Raw genomic sequence first — 14,472 nt, 5'->3', positions numbered from 1 at the left:
AGAGTGGGAAAACCGGTCTCTTCCACAGAAACTCTTTCAAGGGAACTCACCAGAATCCATAGAATTGTAAAAACTCTGCCCTGGGGTGATGATCCAATCATCCCCCCCCCCCCCGCCATACTCCATCCTCTCTCATACGTCAGTACTGAACACTGCACATTCAAACACAAACCCTGGGCACACACACACACACACACACACACACACACACACACACACAGACTACATCCAAACCTCAGCATGTGGGCTGGTAGAGAGGTGATGCTTCTGGGTTAGGGAGCACGGGTTACATGTGAGCCTGATGCAGGTCTAAGGGAAGCAGGGGAAGTTTGCCCGTGTTTGCATGTGTAGCATGAGACAGATGCATCTAATGTCAACGGCCTCTGAAGTTCCCTCCATGATCTCACTCTCAGACCCAGACATCTTAAATGGAGTCTACATGTCCGAGGCCCTGAACCCTGTGTTTGTGGAGAACTTCCAGAGAGACCCCACACTGACCTGGCAGTATTTTGGCAGTTCAACTGGGTTCTTCAGGATCTATCCAGGTAAGGATAGTGGGCAGCACCTTCGCTGCCTCTGCGCTTGTTCTCTGAGAACAAAGTATGAAGACTCGAAGGCCTCATAGCCAAGGCATTTTTGACCCATGCTTGGCCTTCTTACAACCTACTATGAGGTAGTCAGAGGGAGCTGCTGGGTGAACGCCTGAGTAACGCCACTAAGCAATCACGGTAGTCACCAACGCTGAGTAAGTGCCTGTCCTTGGATAGCCTGCTGACAATGTCACGGAGGACCCTGCAATCCCTCACCTTAAGGGATCTTCCGAGTTGGAGAGCCGAGAACACTGCCCTCATACAAAATGGGGAAAGTTCTCTTAATCACACAGAAACAGGAAAGGGATGGGGAGTGACTCCCTGGAAAGGCATTTGCTGCACAATCGTAAGGACCTGGGTTCGCATCCTTAGAACCTATGTGCATGTGCACACCTGTAATCCCAGCCCTGCAGGGCTGGAGACAGGGGATCCTGGGAAATCACTGGGCACCCTCTCTGGTGGAATTGGTGAGCTCCATGGATTCAGTGAAGACTGTGTCTCAAATAATAAGGTGGAGGGCAACAGGAAGACACACGCTGTTGATCTTTTGCCTCCACAAGTGCTAGCCCCCATACACGTATGTCCACAAATATCACACACACACACACACACACACACACACACACATACTCACACCCCATATACCAAAAAAATGGGAATAGAAAAACCCCCACCAACCACAGTGTTTGTGGGTCTTTTCTGGTTTCTTGCCACTTAGAAAAATTCACCTCCACATCTCATGTTTCTATGTCCAAAAAGACGTTCAGTGTTCCCTTGTCTGGCCAGACCCTGGAATGATAAAAATGGACCTCTTTATGTCTCCAGGATGGGAGGTCAACCCCTCTCACAGGGTGCAAAGAGCAAGTGTGTCTCTCATCACTCCCAAACTCCCCGATGTCTTTGTCATACATTCTCGGTTGGCTGCGGGTTTCCACTTCAATGTCTAGGTTCATTTAACCCTCTCCAATACAGAGACCCTGATGCTGCAGGAACTCGCACTGTCCCCAGAGTAGGAATCCTGTGAAGAGCCCTCTGGGTCCATTTCTAACGGATTTTTTTTTTCTCGTTGAGCCTCAGGAGTTCTCTGTATATTCTGAGTATTATTTCATATTGGCTAAATGATTTACAAATATTTCCTCCCATTTTGTGGGTTGCTCTTTTAATTTGTTGATATTGTCTTGTAGTCTTTTAATAGATAGTGTTTAAATTATCCCACCTTTCTTTTATTGTCTATGCCTTTGGTACTGTGGCCAAGAAATTGTTGCCAACTCTGGTGTCAGGGTAATTTTCCACTATGTGTTCTAGTAAGAATTTTGCAGTTGTGAGTCTTACGCTTAAGCTTCTGCTCATTTTGAGTTACTTTTGTGTATTGTGCTAGGAAGGGCTCAGCTTCTTTCTCTCGCATGTAGCTGCCCAGTTTTCTATTTGTTTAAAGACTGTCGTTTGCATGCCAACAGTGATTTGATCATGACGTGAGGGTTTCTTTCCCGTGTCTCTCGTCTATTTCACGGGTCCCTGTGTCATTGTGTGTGTGAATAGCACCATTTTGATTGCCATAGCCTTGCGTGGTAGAATCGGAAGATGTAACTCGTCTTGTACATCACTGTGACAGAATGCCGCTCCACACAGTATGTGGGAGGAAAGATGTGTTTCGATCCATGACTTCAGAGGATCTCAGTCCTCTTCGGAGAAAAGGTATAACAGTGGCCAGGGTCCTGCACCTTATAGCAGACCTGTAGCAGAAAAAGTGTCAGACTGGGGCCAGACTATATGATTTTACGACTGTGTCCCCGCACATGTATTGCCTGTGCACCACATACAGCACCCATGGAGGCAAGGGGGTGTTGGAATTCTTGGAACTAGAGTTACAGATGACTGCGGGTGTTGGGAACTGAACTTGGTCTTTTGTGAGAGCAGTAAAGCTCCAGCCCCCCAATAATTTATAGCTTTTATTATATACAAAGTTGTGGTGGAATATTTAACTGCATAAAGGTGTGTTATGTTTGTTTTGCTGCGTTTGTTTAACAATGTAAAAATGTGTGTTTAATTATAAAAAGATACATTACTATTTCACCTAGCCTGCCTAAAGCCCATGATACGTCTAATAAAAAGCTGAATGGCCAATAGCTATGCGGGAAAGGGATAGATGAGTCTGGCAGGCAGAACGAATAAATAGGAGGAGAAATCAAGGTACATAAAAGAACGATAGGAAGAAGAACGAGAGGAGAGAAGGAGGGAGATCACACCCAGAGTAAGAAACCAGGCAGATGCCAGCCAGCCATACATCAGAAGCAGTGAAAGTAAGATATACAGAAAGAAAGAAAAGCCCCAAGGCAAAAGGTTAAAAAAAAAAAAAAGCTAGCCTGAAATGAGCCCAAGCGGGGCCAAACATTCATAATTAATAAGAAATCTCGGTGTCAGAGCTGGTTGGAGGCCCAAAAGAAAAGGCCTGGTACACAAAGTCTTTGGTTCTTTTGTGATGCTCCTGAAAACTGGACAATTTTGGTAACTTCCTTTTCAGGTTGTTCATAGCAACTGCTCTTGCTTGCTTGCTATGTTGCTGAATTTGTTTATGAGGCCTAACGCCTGTTGTTTGGGGCTTCCCACGAATCAAGCCCACAGTGTGTAAGCATAGTCTTCTCCCTTCCTCCCCTCACCTTTGCATTTTTCTTTTTGCAGCCTAATTGCTCTAACTAGAACTTCCAGTACTGGTTTAAACACAACTATTTTAAAACAACTCTGTTTGGACAACTAAGAGCGAGCACTTTCAACCTTATGCTGTGGATTTTTCCATTTGTGGCTTTTGCTATGTTGAAGTAATTTTCATCTGTTGCTAGTTTGTAGAATCTTTTTGTCATAAAAGTGATTTGGATTTTGCCAAATTTGTTTTCTGCTTCATTTGGGACAAGCATGTTGTTTTTCTCCTCGTTCTGTTAAGGTGATCTTTGATGTCTATCAGTTTTCACGGGTTAGAAAATCCTTACATTCTAGGAATAATGTATCACCCTTTTCTTTTTTTAATTTTTTTATTTATTGATTGATTGATTGATTTCTTAAAGATTTCTGCCTCTTCCCCGCCACAGCCTCCCATTTCCCTCCCCCGATCAAGTCTCCCTCCCTCATCAGCCCAAAGAGCAATCAGGGTTCCCTGTCCTATGGGAAGTCCAAGGACCACCCACCTCCATCCAGGTCTAGTAAGGTGAGCATCCAAACTGCCTAGGCTCCCACAAAGCCAGTACGTGCAGTGGGATCAAAAACCCATTGCCAGCCGGGCGGTGGTGGCACACGCCTTTAATCCCAGCACTCAGGAGGCAGAGGCAGGTGGATCGCTGTGAGTTCGAGACCAGCCTGGTCTACAAGAGCTAGTTCCAGGACAGGCTCCAAAACCACAGACAAACCCTGTCTCGAAAAAACAAAAAAAAAAACCATTGCCATTGTTCTTGAGTTCTCAGTAGTCCTCATTGTCCGCTATGTTCAGCAAGTCCGTTTTTATCCCATGCTTTTTCAGACCCAGGCCAGCTGGCCTTGGTGAGTTCCTGATAGAACATCCCCATTGTCTCAGTGTGTGGGTGCACCCCTCGCGATCCTGAGTTCCTTGTTCGTGCTCTCTCTCCTTCTGCTCCTGATCTGGACCTTGAGATTTCAGTCCGGTGCTCCAATGTGGGTCTCTGTCTCTGTCTCCTTTCATCACCTGATGAAGGTTAATATTCAGGAGGATGCTTATATGTTTTTCTTTGGGTTCACGTTCTTATTTAGCTTCTCTAGGATCACGAATTATAGGCTCAAGGTCCTTTATTTATGGCTAGAAACCAAATATGAGTGAGTACATCCCATGTTCCTCTTTTTGGGTCTGGCTTACCTCACTCAGGATAGTGTTTTCTATTTCCATCCATTTGTATGCAAAATTCAAGAAGTCACTGTTTTTTACTGCTGAGTAGTACTCTAATATGTATATATTCCATACTTTCTTCATCCATTCTTCCATTAAAGGGCATCTAGGTTGTTTCCAGGTTCTGGCTATTACAAACAATGCTGCTATGAACATAGTTGAGCATATACTTTTGTTGTATGATAGGGCATCTCTTGGGTATATTCCCAAGAGTGGTATTGCTGGGTCCAGGGGTAGGTGGATCCCGAATTTCCTGAGAAACCGCCACACTGCTTTCCAAATGGTTGCACAAGTTTGCATTCCCACAAGAAATGGATGAGTGTACCCCTTTCTCCACAACCTCTCCAGCAGAGGCTATCATTGGTGTTTTTTATTTTAGCCATTCTGACAGGTGTAAGATGGTATCTTAATATTGTCTTGATTTGCATTTCCCTGATCGCTAAGGAAGTTGAGCATGATCTTAAGTGTCTTTTGGCCATTTGAACTTCTTCTGTTGAGAATTCTCTGTTCAGCTCAGTGCCCCATTTTATAATTGGGTTGATTAGCCTTTTACGGTCTAGTTTCTTGAGTTCTTTATATATTTTGGAGATCAGACCTTTGTCAGTTGCAGGGTTGGTGAAGATCTTCTCCCAGTCAGTGGGTTGCCTTTTAGTCTTAGTGACAGTGTCCCTTTCTTTACAGAAGCTTCTCAATCTCAGGAGGTCCCATTAGTTCAATGATGCCCTTAGTGTCTGTGCTGCTGGGGTTTTACATAGGAAGTGGTCTCCTGTGCCCATGTGTTGTAGAGTACTTCCCACTTACTCTTCTATCAGGTTCAGTGTGTTCGGACTGATATTGAGGTCTTTAATCCATTTGAACTTGAGTTTTGTGCATGGTGATAGATATGGATCTATTTTCATTTTTCTACAGATTGACATCCAGTTTTGCCAGCACAATTTGTTGAAGATGCACTCTTTTTTCCGTTGTATACTTTTAGCTCCTTTATAGAAAATCAGGTGTTCATAGGTTTGTGGGCTAAAGTCAGGGTCTTCTATACGATTCCATTGGTCGACTGCTCTGTTTTTATGCCAGTACCACGCTGTTTTCATTACTGTAGCTCTGTAATAGAGTTTGAAGTCAGGGATGGTAATGCCTCCAGAAGTTCCTTTATTGTATAAGATTGTTTTGGCTATCCTGGGTTTTTTGTTTTTCCATATAAAGTTGGTTATTGTCTTCTCCAGATCTGTGAAGAATTTTGATGGGATATTGATGGGTATTGCATTGAATCTATAGATTGCTTTTGGTAGAATTGCCATTTTTACTATGTTGATCCTCCCAATCCAAGAGCAAGGGAGATCCTTCCATTTTCTGGTGTCCTCCTCAATTTCTTTCTTCAAAGACTTAAAGTTCTTGTCAAATAGATCTTTCACTTCCTTGGTCAGAGTTACCCCAAGATATTTTATGCTATTTGTGGCTATCGTGAAAGGTGATGCTTCTCTGAATTCCCTCTCTGCTTCCTTATCCTTAGTGTATAGGAAGGCAACTGATTTTTTGGAGTTGATCTTGTATCCTGCCACCTTCCCAAAGGTGTTTATCAGCTGTAGGAGTTCTTTGGTAGAGTTTTTGGGGTCGCTTATGTACACTATCATATCATCTGTAAATAACGAAAGCTTAACTTCTTCTTTTCCAATACGAATCCCCTTGATCCCCTTATGTTGTCTTATTGCTATTGCTAGAACTTCAAGCACTATATTGAAGAGGTATGGAGAGAGTGGACATCCTTGTCGTGTTCCTGATTTTAGTGGGATGGCTTTGAGTTTTTCTCCGTTTAATTTAATGTTAGCTGTCGGCTTGCTGTAAATAGCTTTTATTATATTTAGGTATGACCCTTGTATCCCTAATCTCTCCAAGACCTTTATCATAAAGGGGTGTTGAATTTTGTCGAATGCTTTTTCAGCATATAATGAAATGACCATATAGTTTTTTTCTTTCAGTTTATTTATATGGTGGATTACATTGATAGATTTGCATATGTTGAACCAGTTCTGCATCTCTGGGATGAAACCTACTTGATCATAATGGATAATTTTTCTAATGTGTTCTTGGATTCGGTTTGCCAGTATTTTATTGAGAATTTTTGCATCGATGTTCATGAGTGATATAGGCCTGTAATTCTCTTTCTTGGTTGGGTCTTTGTGTGGTTTTGGTATCAGGGTAACTGTAGCTTCATAAAAGGAATTTGGCAATGACTCTTCTGTTTCTATATTGTGGGATACATTAAGGAGTATAGGTATTAGCTCTTCTTGGAAGTTCTGGTAGAATTCTGCATTGAAACCATCTGGTCCTGGGCTTTTTTTGGAGGGGAGATTTTTGATAACAGTTTCTAATTCTTCGCGACTAACAGGTCTATTTAGATCGTTCACCTGGTCTTGGTTTAGCTTTGGTATATGGTACTTGTCTAAAAAAAATGTCCATTTCTTTTGCATTTTCCAGTTTTGTGGCATACAGGCTCTTGTAGTAAGATCTAATGATTCTCTGAATTTCCTCTGTGTCTGTGGTTATGTCCCTCTTTTCATTTCTGATCTTATTTATTTGCGTGTTCTCTCTCTGTCATTTAGTTTGGATAGGGGTTTGTCGATCTTGTTGATTTTCTCCAAGGACCAACTTTTTGTTTCATTGATTCTTTGGACTGTTTTCTGTGTTTCTATTTTGTTGATTTCTGCCCTCAGTTTGATTATTTCCAGTCTTCTACTCCTCCTGGGCGCATCTGCTTCTTTTTTTTTCTAGAGCTTTCAGGTGTGCTGTTAAGTCCCCAATGTATGCTTTCTCCGTTTTCTTTAAGTGGGCACTTAGTGCTATGAACTTTCCTCTTAGCACTGCTTTCATCATGTCCCATAGGTTTGAGTATGTTGTCTCTTTATTTTCATTAAATTCAAGGAAGACTTTAATTTCTTTCTTAATTTCTTCCTTGACCCAAGTGTGGTTCAGTAGTTGACTGTTCAGTTTCTATGAGTTTGTCGGCTTTCTGGGGGCAGCATTGTTGTTGCCTTCTAACTTTAATCAGTGGTGATCTGATAAGACACAGGTGAACACTGATTTTTTTTGTATCTGTGGAGGTTTCCTTTGTTTCTGAGTATGTGGTCAATTTTCGAGAAGGTTCCATGAGCTACAGAGAAAAAGGTGTATTCTTTCCTATTTGGGTGGAGTGTTCTATAGATGTCTGTTGAGTCATCTTCATTACCTCCAATAATTCTCTTAGTTCTCTATTAGGTTTCTGTCTGATTGACCTGTCCATTGGTGAGAGAGGTGTGTTGAAGTTTTCTACTACTAGTGTGTGTGGTTTGATGTCTGCCTTGAGTTTTAGTAATATTTCTTTTACATAAGTGGGTGCTTTTATATTAGGGGCATAGGTATTCAGGATTGAGACTTCATCCTGCTAAATTGTTCCTGTTATGAGTATAAAGTGTCCATCTCGATCTCTTCTGATTGATTTTAGTTTGAAGTTAGTTTTGTTAGAAATTAGTATGGCCACACCTGCTTTTTCTTAGGACCATTTTCTTGAAAAACCTTTTCCCAACCCTTTACTCTGAGTAGATGCCTGTCTTTGTGGTTGAGATGTGTTTCTTGCAGACTGTTGGATCCTGTTTTCATATCCAATCTCTTAGCCTGTGCCTTTTTATAGGTGAATTGAGACCATTGACATTAAGTGATATTAATGACCAGTGGTTGTTTACTCCGGTTATTTCTATTGCTTTTGGTAGTAGAGTTTGTGTGTCTCCCTTCTTTGAGTTTGCTGTTGAAGGGTCGCTAGATGCCTGAGTTATTGTAGGCAGTGTTGGCAATGTTGAATCCGTGGGTTGTGATTTTCCTTCTATTACTTTCTGTAGGGCTGGATTTGTGGCTACGTATTGTTTAAATTTGTTCTTATCCTGGAATGTCTTGTTTTCTCCATTGATAGTGAACGATAGCTTGGCTGGGTATAGTAGTTTGGGTTTGCATCCATGGTCTCTTAGTTTCTGCAGTACCTCTATCCAGGACCTTCTGGCTTTCATGGTTTCCATAGAGAAGTCAGGTGCAAATCTGATCGGTTTACCTTTATAGGTTACTTGGCCTTTTTCCTTTGCAGCTCTTAATATTCTTTCTTTAATCTGTATATTTTGTGTTTTGATTATTATATGGTGAGGGGATTTTTTTTGATCCAGTCTGTTTGGTGTTCTGTATGTTTCTTGGATATTCAAAGGAATATCTTTCTTTATGTTGGGAAAATTTTCTTCCATAATTTTGTTAAAAATATTTTCTGGGCCTTTGAGCTGTGACTCTTCTCCTTTTTCTATCCCTATTATTCTTAGGTTTGGTCTTTTTATTGTGTCCCATATTTCCTGGATGTTTTGTGATGAGAATTTGTTGGCTTTGCTGTTTTCTTTGATCAGTGCGTTTATTTTCTCTATGGTGTCTTCAGAATCTGAGATTCTTTCTTCTATCTCTTGTATTCTATTGATTATGCTTGTTTCTGTAGTCTCTGCTCGTTGACCTAGATTTTCCATATCCAGCTGGTCCTCAGTTTGTGTTTTCTTCCTTGCTTCCATTTCAGTTTTCAATTCTTGAACTGTTTCCATTACCTGTTTGATCGTTTTTTCTTGGTTTCCCAGGATATCATTTACGTATTTGCTCATTTCTTCAAACTTTTTATTATACTTTTCATCCATATTTCTATGAGGACGTTTTTTACATGCTGTTTAAGGGACTCTATTGTTTTCATAAAGTCCATTTTTTCCTCTTCTTCTGTGTTAGGGTGTTCAAGTCCTTGTGTTGTAAGATCATTGGGTTTACTTTGCTGGGCTTTGTTGAGGAATTGTGAATCAGTGTTCTTTGGGGTTTATTGTACCTCATGGACTAAGTTAAGAAGTAGTGTCTCCTCTTCAATTTTGTGGAAGATTTTGAGGATCTGTATGGAGTTTTTAAGGATTTGGTACTGCTCATTGAGAGGCCATTAGCATCTGGACTTCACTTTGCTGGGAGATTTTTACTTTTTGCTTCCATCTCCTTATTTTTATTTGTTTGATTGTTGTTTTCTGTGGTTTTTTAAAAATATTTTTCATTGTTTTTATTGAGCTATACATTTTTCTCCACTCCCCTCTCTTCCTCCCCTCTCCCCTTTTATCCTCCCCTGTGACCCCCACACTCCCAGTTTACTTAGGCAATCTTGTCTTTTTCACTTCCCTATGTAGATTCTTGTATGTCTTTCTCTTGTCTAGTTTCTCTGGGGTTGTGGCCTATAGGCAGGTTTTTCTCTGCTTTATGTTTAAAAGAAATGACATGAATGAATAGATGAATGAATGAATGAATGAATGAATGAATGAATGCATGCATAGTATATTTGTCTATCTGGGTATGGGTTACTTCACACAATGTAATGTTTTCTATATCCATCTATTTGCCCATAAATTTCAAGATGTAATTATTTTTTCCTGTTGTGTAATACTCCATTGTGTAAATATACCACATTTTCCTTATCCATTCTTCTGCCAAGAGGCATTTAGGTTGTTTCCAGGTTCTGACTGTGACAATCAATGCTGCTATGAACATAGTTGAGCACATGTCCTTGTGGTAAGATTGAGTGTCTTTTGGGTATATGCCCAACAGTAGTATTGCTTGGGCTTGAGGTAGATTATTTCCTAATCTTCTGCGAAGATTCCCAAAGCAGCTATACAAGTTTTCACTCCCATCAGCAATGCAGAAGTGTTTCCCTTACCCAACAACCTCTCCAGCATAAGTTGTCATCAGTGTTTAGATCATGGCCATCTTACAGGTGTAAGATGGAATCTCAAAGGTGTTTTGATTTGCACATCTCTGATGACTAAGGATGTTGAGCTTTTCTTGTTTTGAGAAAGTTCTTGCCTAACTTTGAAGAATATTCCATTTCCCTTTGGCAGTTTCAGTGTTTCGGATTTTAAATTAAGACCTTTGATCCATTTTCAACTGACTTTTGTACAAGATGCTTTCATTGTTCTGCTGATAGATGTGCACTTCTGCTGGCACCATTTGTTGAATAGGATCTTTATTCTATTGCATGCTTTTGCCCCCTTTGAGAAAGATTAGGTGGTCATAGAGTTATCAGCATATTCCCAAGTCCTCTCTTTTGACTCATGGGTCTGCCTTACTATTTTTATGCCAGTACCGAGCTGTCTTTATCACTCTAGCTTGTTTGCTTTGCATATGCCCTGTAGGGTAAGTTGAGGTCAATCATTGTGATGCCTCCAACTGTGTTCTTACTCAGGCTGGCTTCGGGTATGTGCAGTTTCATGATTCCATATGAATTCTTGGATTGTTTTTTCTGCATCTGTAAGAATTTTGATGTATCTTGCATTAAACATATGGATTAATTTTAGTTGAATAGCCATTTTCACACTATTAATTCTGCCAATCCAGGAGCATGGACGAACTGTCTATCTTTTGCATCTTTTTTTTTCTCTTTTTCAATGCATTCATGTTTTTATAGTAGAGGTCTTTCACTTATTTTGTAAGGTTTATTTTTAGATACTTAATTTTGAAGCTGTTAATTAATGAATGAAATATTCTTCCTAATTTTTTTCTGAGTATTTGTCGTTCATATATATGAAGGCTACTGGGCTTGCATGTGTGTGTGTATGCATATATATTGATTTATATCCTGCAACTTTGATATAAATGTTTATTAGATCTAGGGTTTTCTAGTAGATTCTATAGTTTGTTAAGTATAAAATCATGTTGTCTACAAATAGGTACAGTTTGACTTCTTTCTTCCCTATTTCTATCCCTTTTATGCCTTTTTCTTGTCTACTTGCTATAGATAACACTTAAAGTATATATTGAATAAGAGAAGGGAGAGTGGGTATTGCCTCATTCCTGATTTTAGAGGAAATACTCTCAGTTTGTCTCTGTTTAATATAATGTTGGCATATTTTGTTTCAAATCTGCTTTATTGTTCAGAGGTGTGCTCCATCTATCCCTATGTCTCCGGGACTTTTATGATAAGGGCATGCTGAGGTTGAGCTTAGTCAGTTAAGACAATTTTGTGGTTTCTGTCCTTAGTTTTGTTTATATGGTATATTGTATTTATTGATTTAACGTGTTAAACCAGCCTTGCATCTCTGGGATGAGGGTCACTTGGTCATGATGTATGGTTTTTTTTTATGTGTTTCTGAATTTCATTGGTGTCTGTCATAGTGGCTCTCGTTTTATATCTAATTTGGGCCTTTTATCTGTTTTTATTTAAGTTGGTTAAAGGTTTGTCAATCTTGTTTATCCTTTTTTAAAAAAACTTCTTTGGGTGGGAACTTGGATTGATATGTTTTTAAGTCTAATAAATTAAAAAAAAAACCTTCTTTGGTTGTGTGACCTTCCACTGGAACATAGTTGACCCATCAGGAGATACAACATTAAAGAAAACAGGCCTTCCCTCTCCTGGTAGCTATCAATTGTAGGTGGAATTTTTCTGTGTCCCAGCAACTGCTTCTCAATAACCACAAAGAGACTTAATATTAATTATAAATGCTCGGCCGATGGCTCAGGCTTGTTACATACAGCTCTCACAACTTAGATTAACCCATTTCTATTAATCTACATTCGGCCATGTGGTGTTACCTGTCTTTCATCTTGCACCTCTTGTTTCCTCTCTGTCTCCCTGGTGTCTCCTCTGACTCTGCCCTTCTTCTTCATAGAGTCCTTAGTCTTGTTCTCCTGCCTAACCTTAGCCCATCCAGCTATTGGCCGGTCAGCTTCTTTATTAAACTAATCATAGTGACATATATTTACATGGTGTAGAGGAATATTCCACAATTAATAGCCCCTTGGTTAGCCATGAGATTTCATGCCCATGCCCCCTCTCCACGCTTGGATTTGCCTGGCTTGTGCTTCTACAGGTCTCATCTGTTATGAATTCATGTGTACAGCTGTCCTGATGTACCTGGAAAGCACTGTTTCCTGCAGTCATTCACCTCTGTCTCTTACAACCTTTCCACATGGTCTTCCACAATGACCCCTGAACCTCGGAAGGAGGGGTTGTGATACAGATGTCCTATTTAGGGTGGATCATTCAGCAGTCCCTTGTTCTGTGCACCCTGGCCAGCTGTGGGCTTGTGTGTGTGTGTGTGTGTTAATCACCATCAACTGCAGAAGATGCTTCTCTGATGAGGGTTAAGAGATACATTGAACTATTGATAGAATGGTAATTCATTAGAAGTTAGTGCAATGCTATGCCCATTTAACATAGTAATAGTAATAAGTTCTCCCTAAAGCTATGACCGGTCTGCCACAGGCTCTTGACCCTGATATTGGTGCCAGAAATTATTTTTTATTGATATTTATTGAGCTCTACATTTTTTTCTGCTTACCTCCCTGCCTCTCCCCTCCCTCCTTCAATCCTCCCCCAAGGTCCCCATGCTCCCAATTTACTCAGGAGATCTTGTCTTTTTCTACTTTCCATGTAGATTAGATCCATGTTTGTCTCTTTTAGGGTCCTCATTGTTGTCTAAGTTCTCTGTGATTGTGAATTGTAGGCTGGTTTTTCTTTGCTTTATGTATAAAGCCACTTATAAGTGCATACATATGATATTTGTCTTTCTGGATCTGGGTTACCTCACTCAATATGATGTTTTCTAGATCCATCCATTTGCCCGCAAATTTCAAGATGTCTTTTTTTTTTTTCTGCCGTGTAGTACTCCATTGCGTAAATTTCCTTATTGAGTTTTTGGTCGAGGGGCATTTAGGTTGTTTCCAGGTTTTGGCTATGACAAACAATGCTGTTATGAACATAGTTGAGCACATGTCCTTGTGGCATAATTGAGCATCTTTTGGATATATACCCAAAAGTGGTCTTGCTGGGTCTTGAGGAAGGTTGTTTCCTAATTTTCTGAGAAATCACTACACTGATATCCAAAGGGGCTGTACCAATTTGTACTCCCATCAGCAATGCAGGAGTGTTCTCCTTACCCCACAACATCTCCAGCAGAAGTTTTCATCAGTGTTTTGATCTTGGCCATCTTACAGGTGTTGTTTGATTTGCATTTCTCTGATTGCTAAGGATGTTGAGCATTTCCTTAAGTGTCTTTCAGCCATTATAAATTTCTCTGTTGAGAGTTCTCTGTTTAGGCCTGTACTCCATTTTTTATTGGATTATTTGTTCTTATGATGACCAATTTCTTGAGTTCTTTGTATATTTTGGAGATCAGTCCTCTATCTGAGGTGGGATTGGTGAAGATCTTTTCCTATTCTGTAGGCTGCCATTTTGTCTTGTTGACCACGTCCTTTGCTTTACAGAAGCTTTTCGGTTTCAGGGGCTCCCATTTATTAATTGTTTCTCTCAGTGTCTGTGATACTGGGGTTATATTTAGGAAGTGATCTCTGGTGCCAATGCGTTCAAGGGTATGTTTTCTATTTTCTCTTCTGTGACATTCAGTGTGACTAGCTTTATGTTGAGGTCTTTGATCCATTTGGACTTAAGTTTTGTACATGGTGATATATACGGGTCTACTTTCATTCTTCTACATGTTGATATCCAGTTATGCCAGCACCATTTTTTAAATATGCTTTCTTTTTTTATTTTTTTCTTCTTTGTCAAAAATCAGGTATTTGTGGGAGTGTGGATTAATATCTGGGTCTTTGATTTGGTTCCATTGGTCCTCCTGTCTGTGTTTATGCCAGTACCAGGCTGTTTTCGGTACTGTAGCTCTATAGTAGAGTTTGAAGTCAGAGATTATGATGCCTCCAGAAGTTTCTTTATTGTACAGGGTTGTTTTGGCTATCCTGGGATTTTTGCTTTCCTTTTTTTTTTTTCCAATTCAAGTTGCTAAATTTATATTTCTTTCTTTTTTTAATTGTAGCTCATTTTTGTTGCAGCACTTTTATTTTTTTTTTAATCTTTTTATTAAAGATTTCTGCCTTCTCCCCACCACCACCTCCCATTTCCCTCCCCCTCCCCCATCAAATCCCTCTCCCTCATCATCCCTAAGAGTAATCTGGGTTCCCTGCCCTGTG

The 14,472-nt window shown here is 40.2% G+C and overlaps 1 protein-coding gene across 3 annotated transcripts in view; it reads left to right on the top strand.

Annotated features, from left to right (window-relative positions):
• Cacna2d4 (calcium voltage-gated channel auxiliary subunit alpha2delta 4) overlaps positions 1–14,472 on the top strand; it is a 104,071-nt gene that overhangs the window by 7,788 nt on the left and 81,811 nt on the right. For all 3 annotated transcript variants that reach the window (XM_057779954.1, XM_057779970.1, XM_057779961.1), the window contains exon 6: positions 414–545. In XM_057779954.1, the coding sequence (XP_057635937.1) occupies positions 414–545 (132 nt within the window). The remainder of the gene's footprint in view (positions 1–413; positions 546–14,472) is intronic.

The sequence above is a fragment of the Chionomys nivalis genome, chromosome 1 (assembly GCF_950005125.1).
Source record: "Chionomys nivalis chromosome 1, mChiNiv1.1, whole genome shotgun sequence".
NCBI classification, from domain to species: Eukaryota; Metazoa; Chordata; class Mammalia; order Rodentia; family Cricetidae; genus Chionomys; species Chionomys nivalis.
This window is presented reverse-complemented; position numbering and strand designations above follow the sequence as displayed.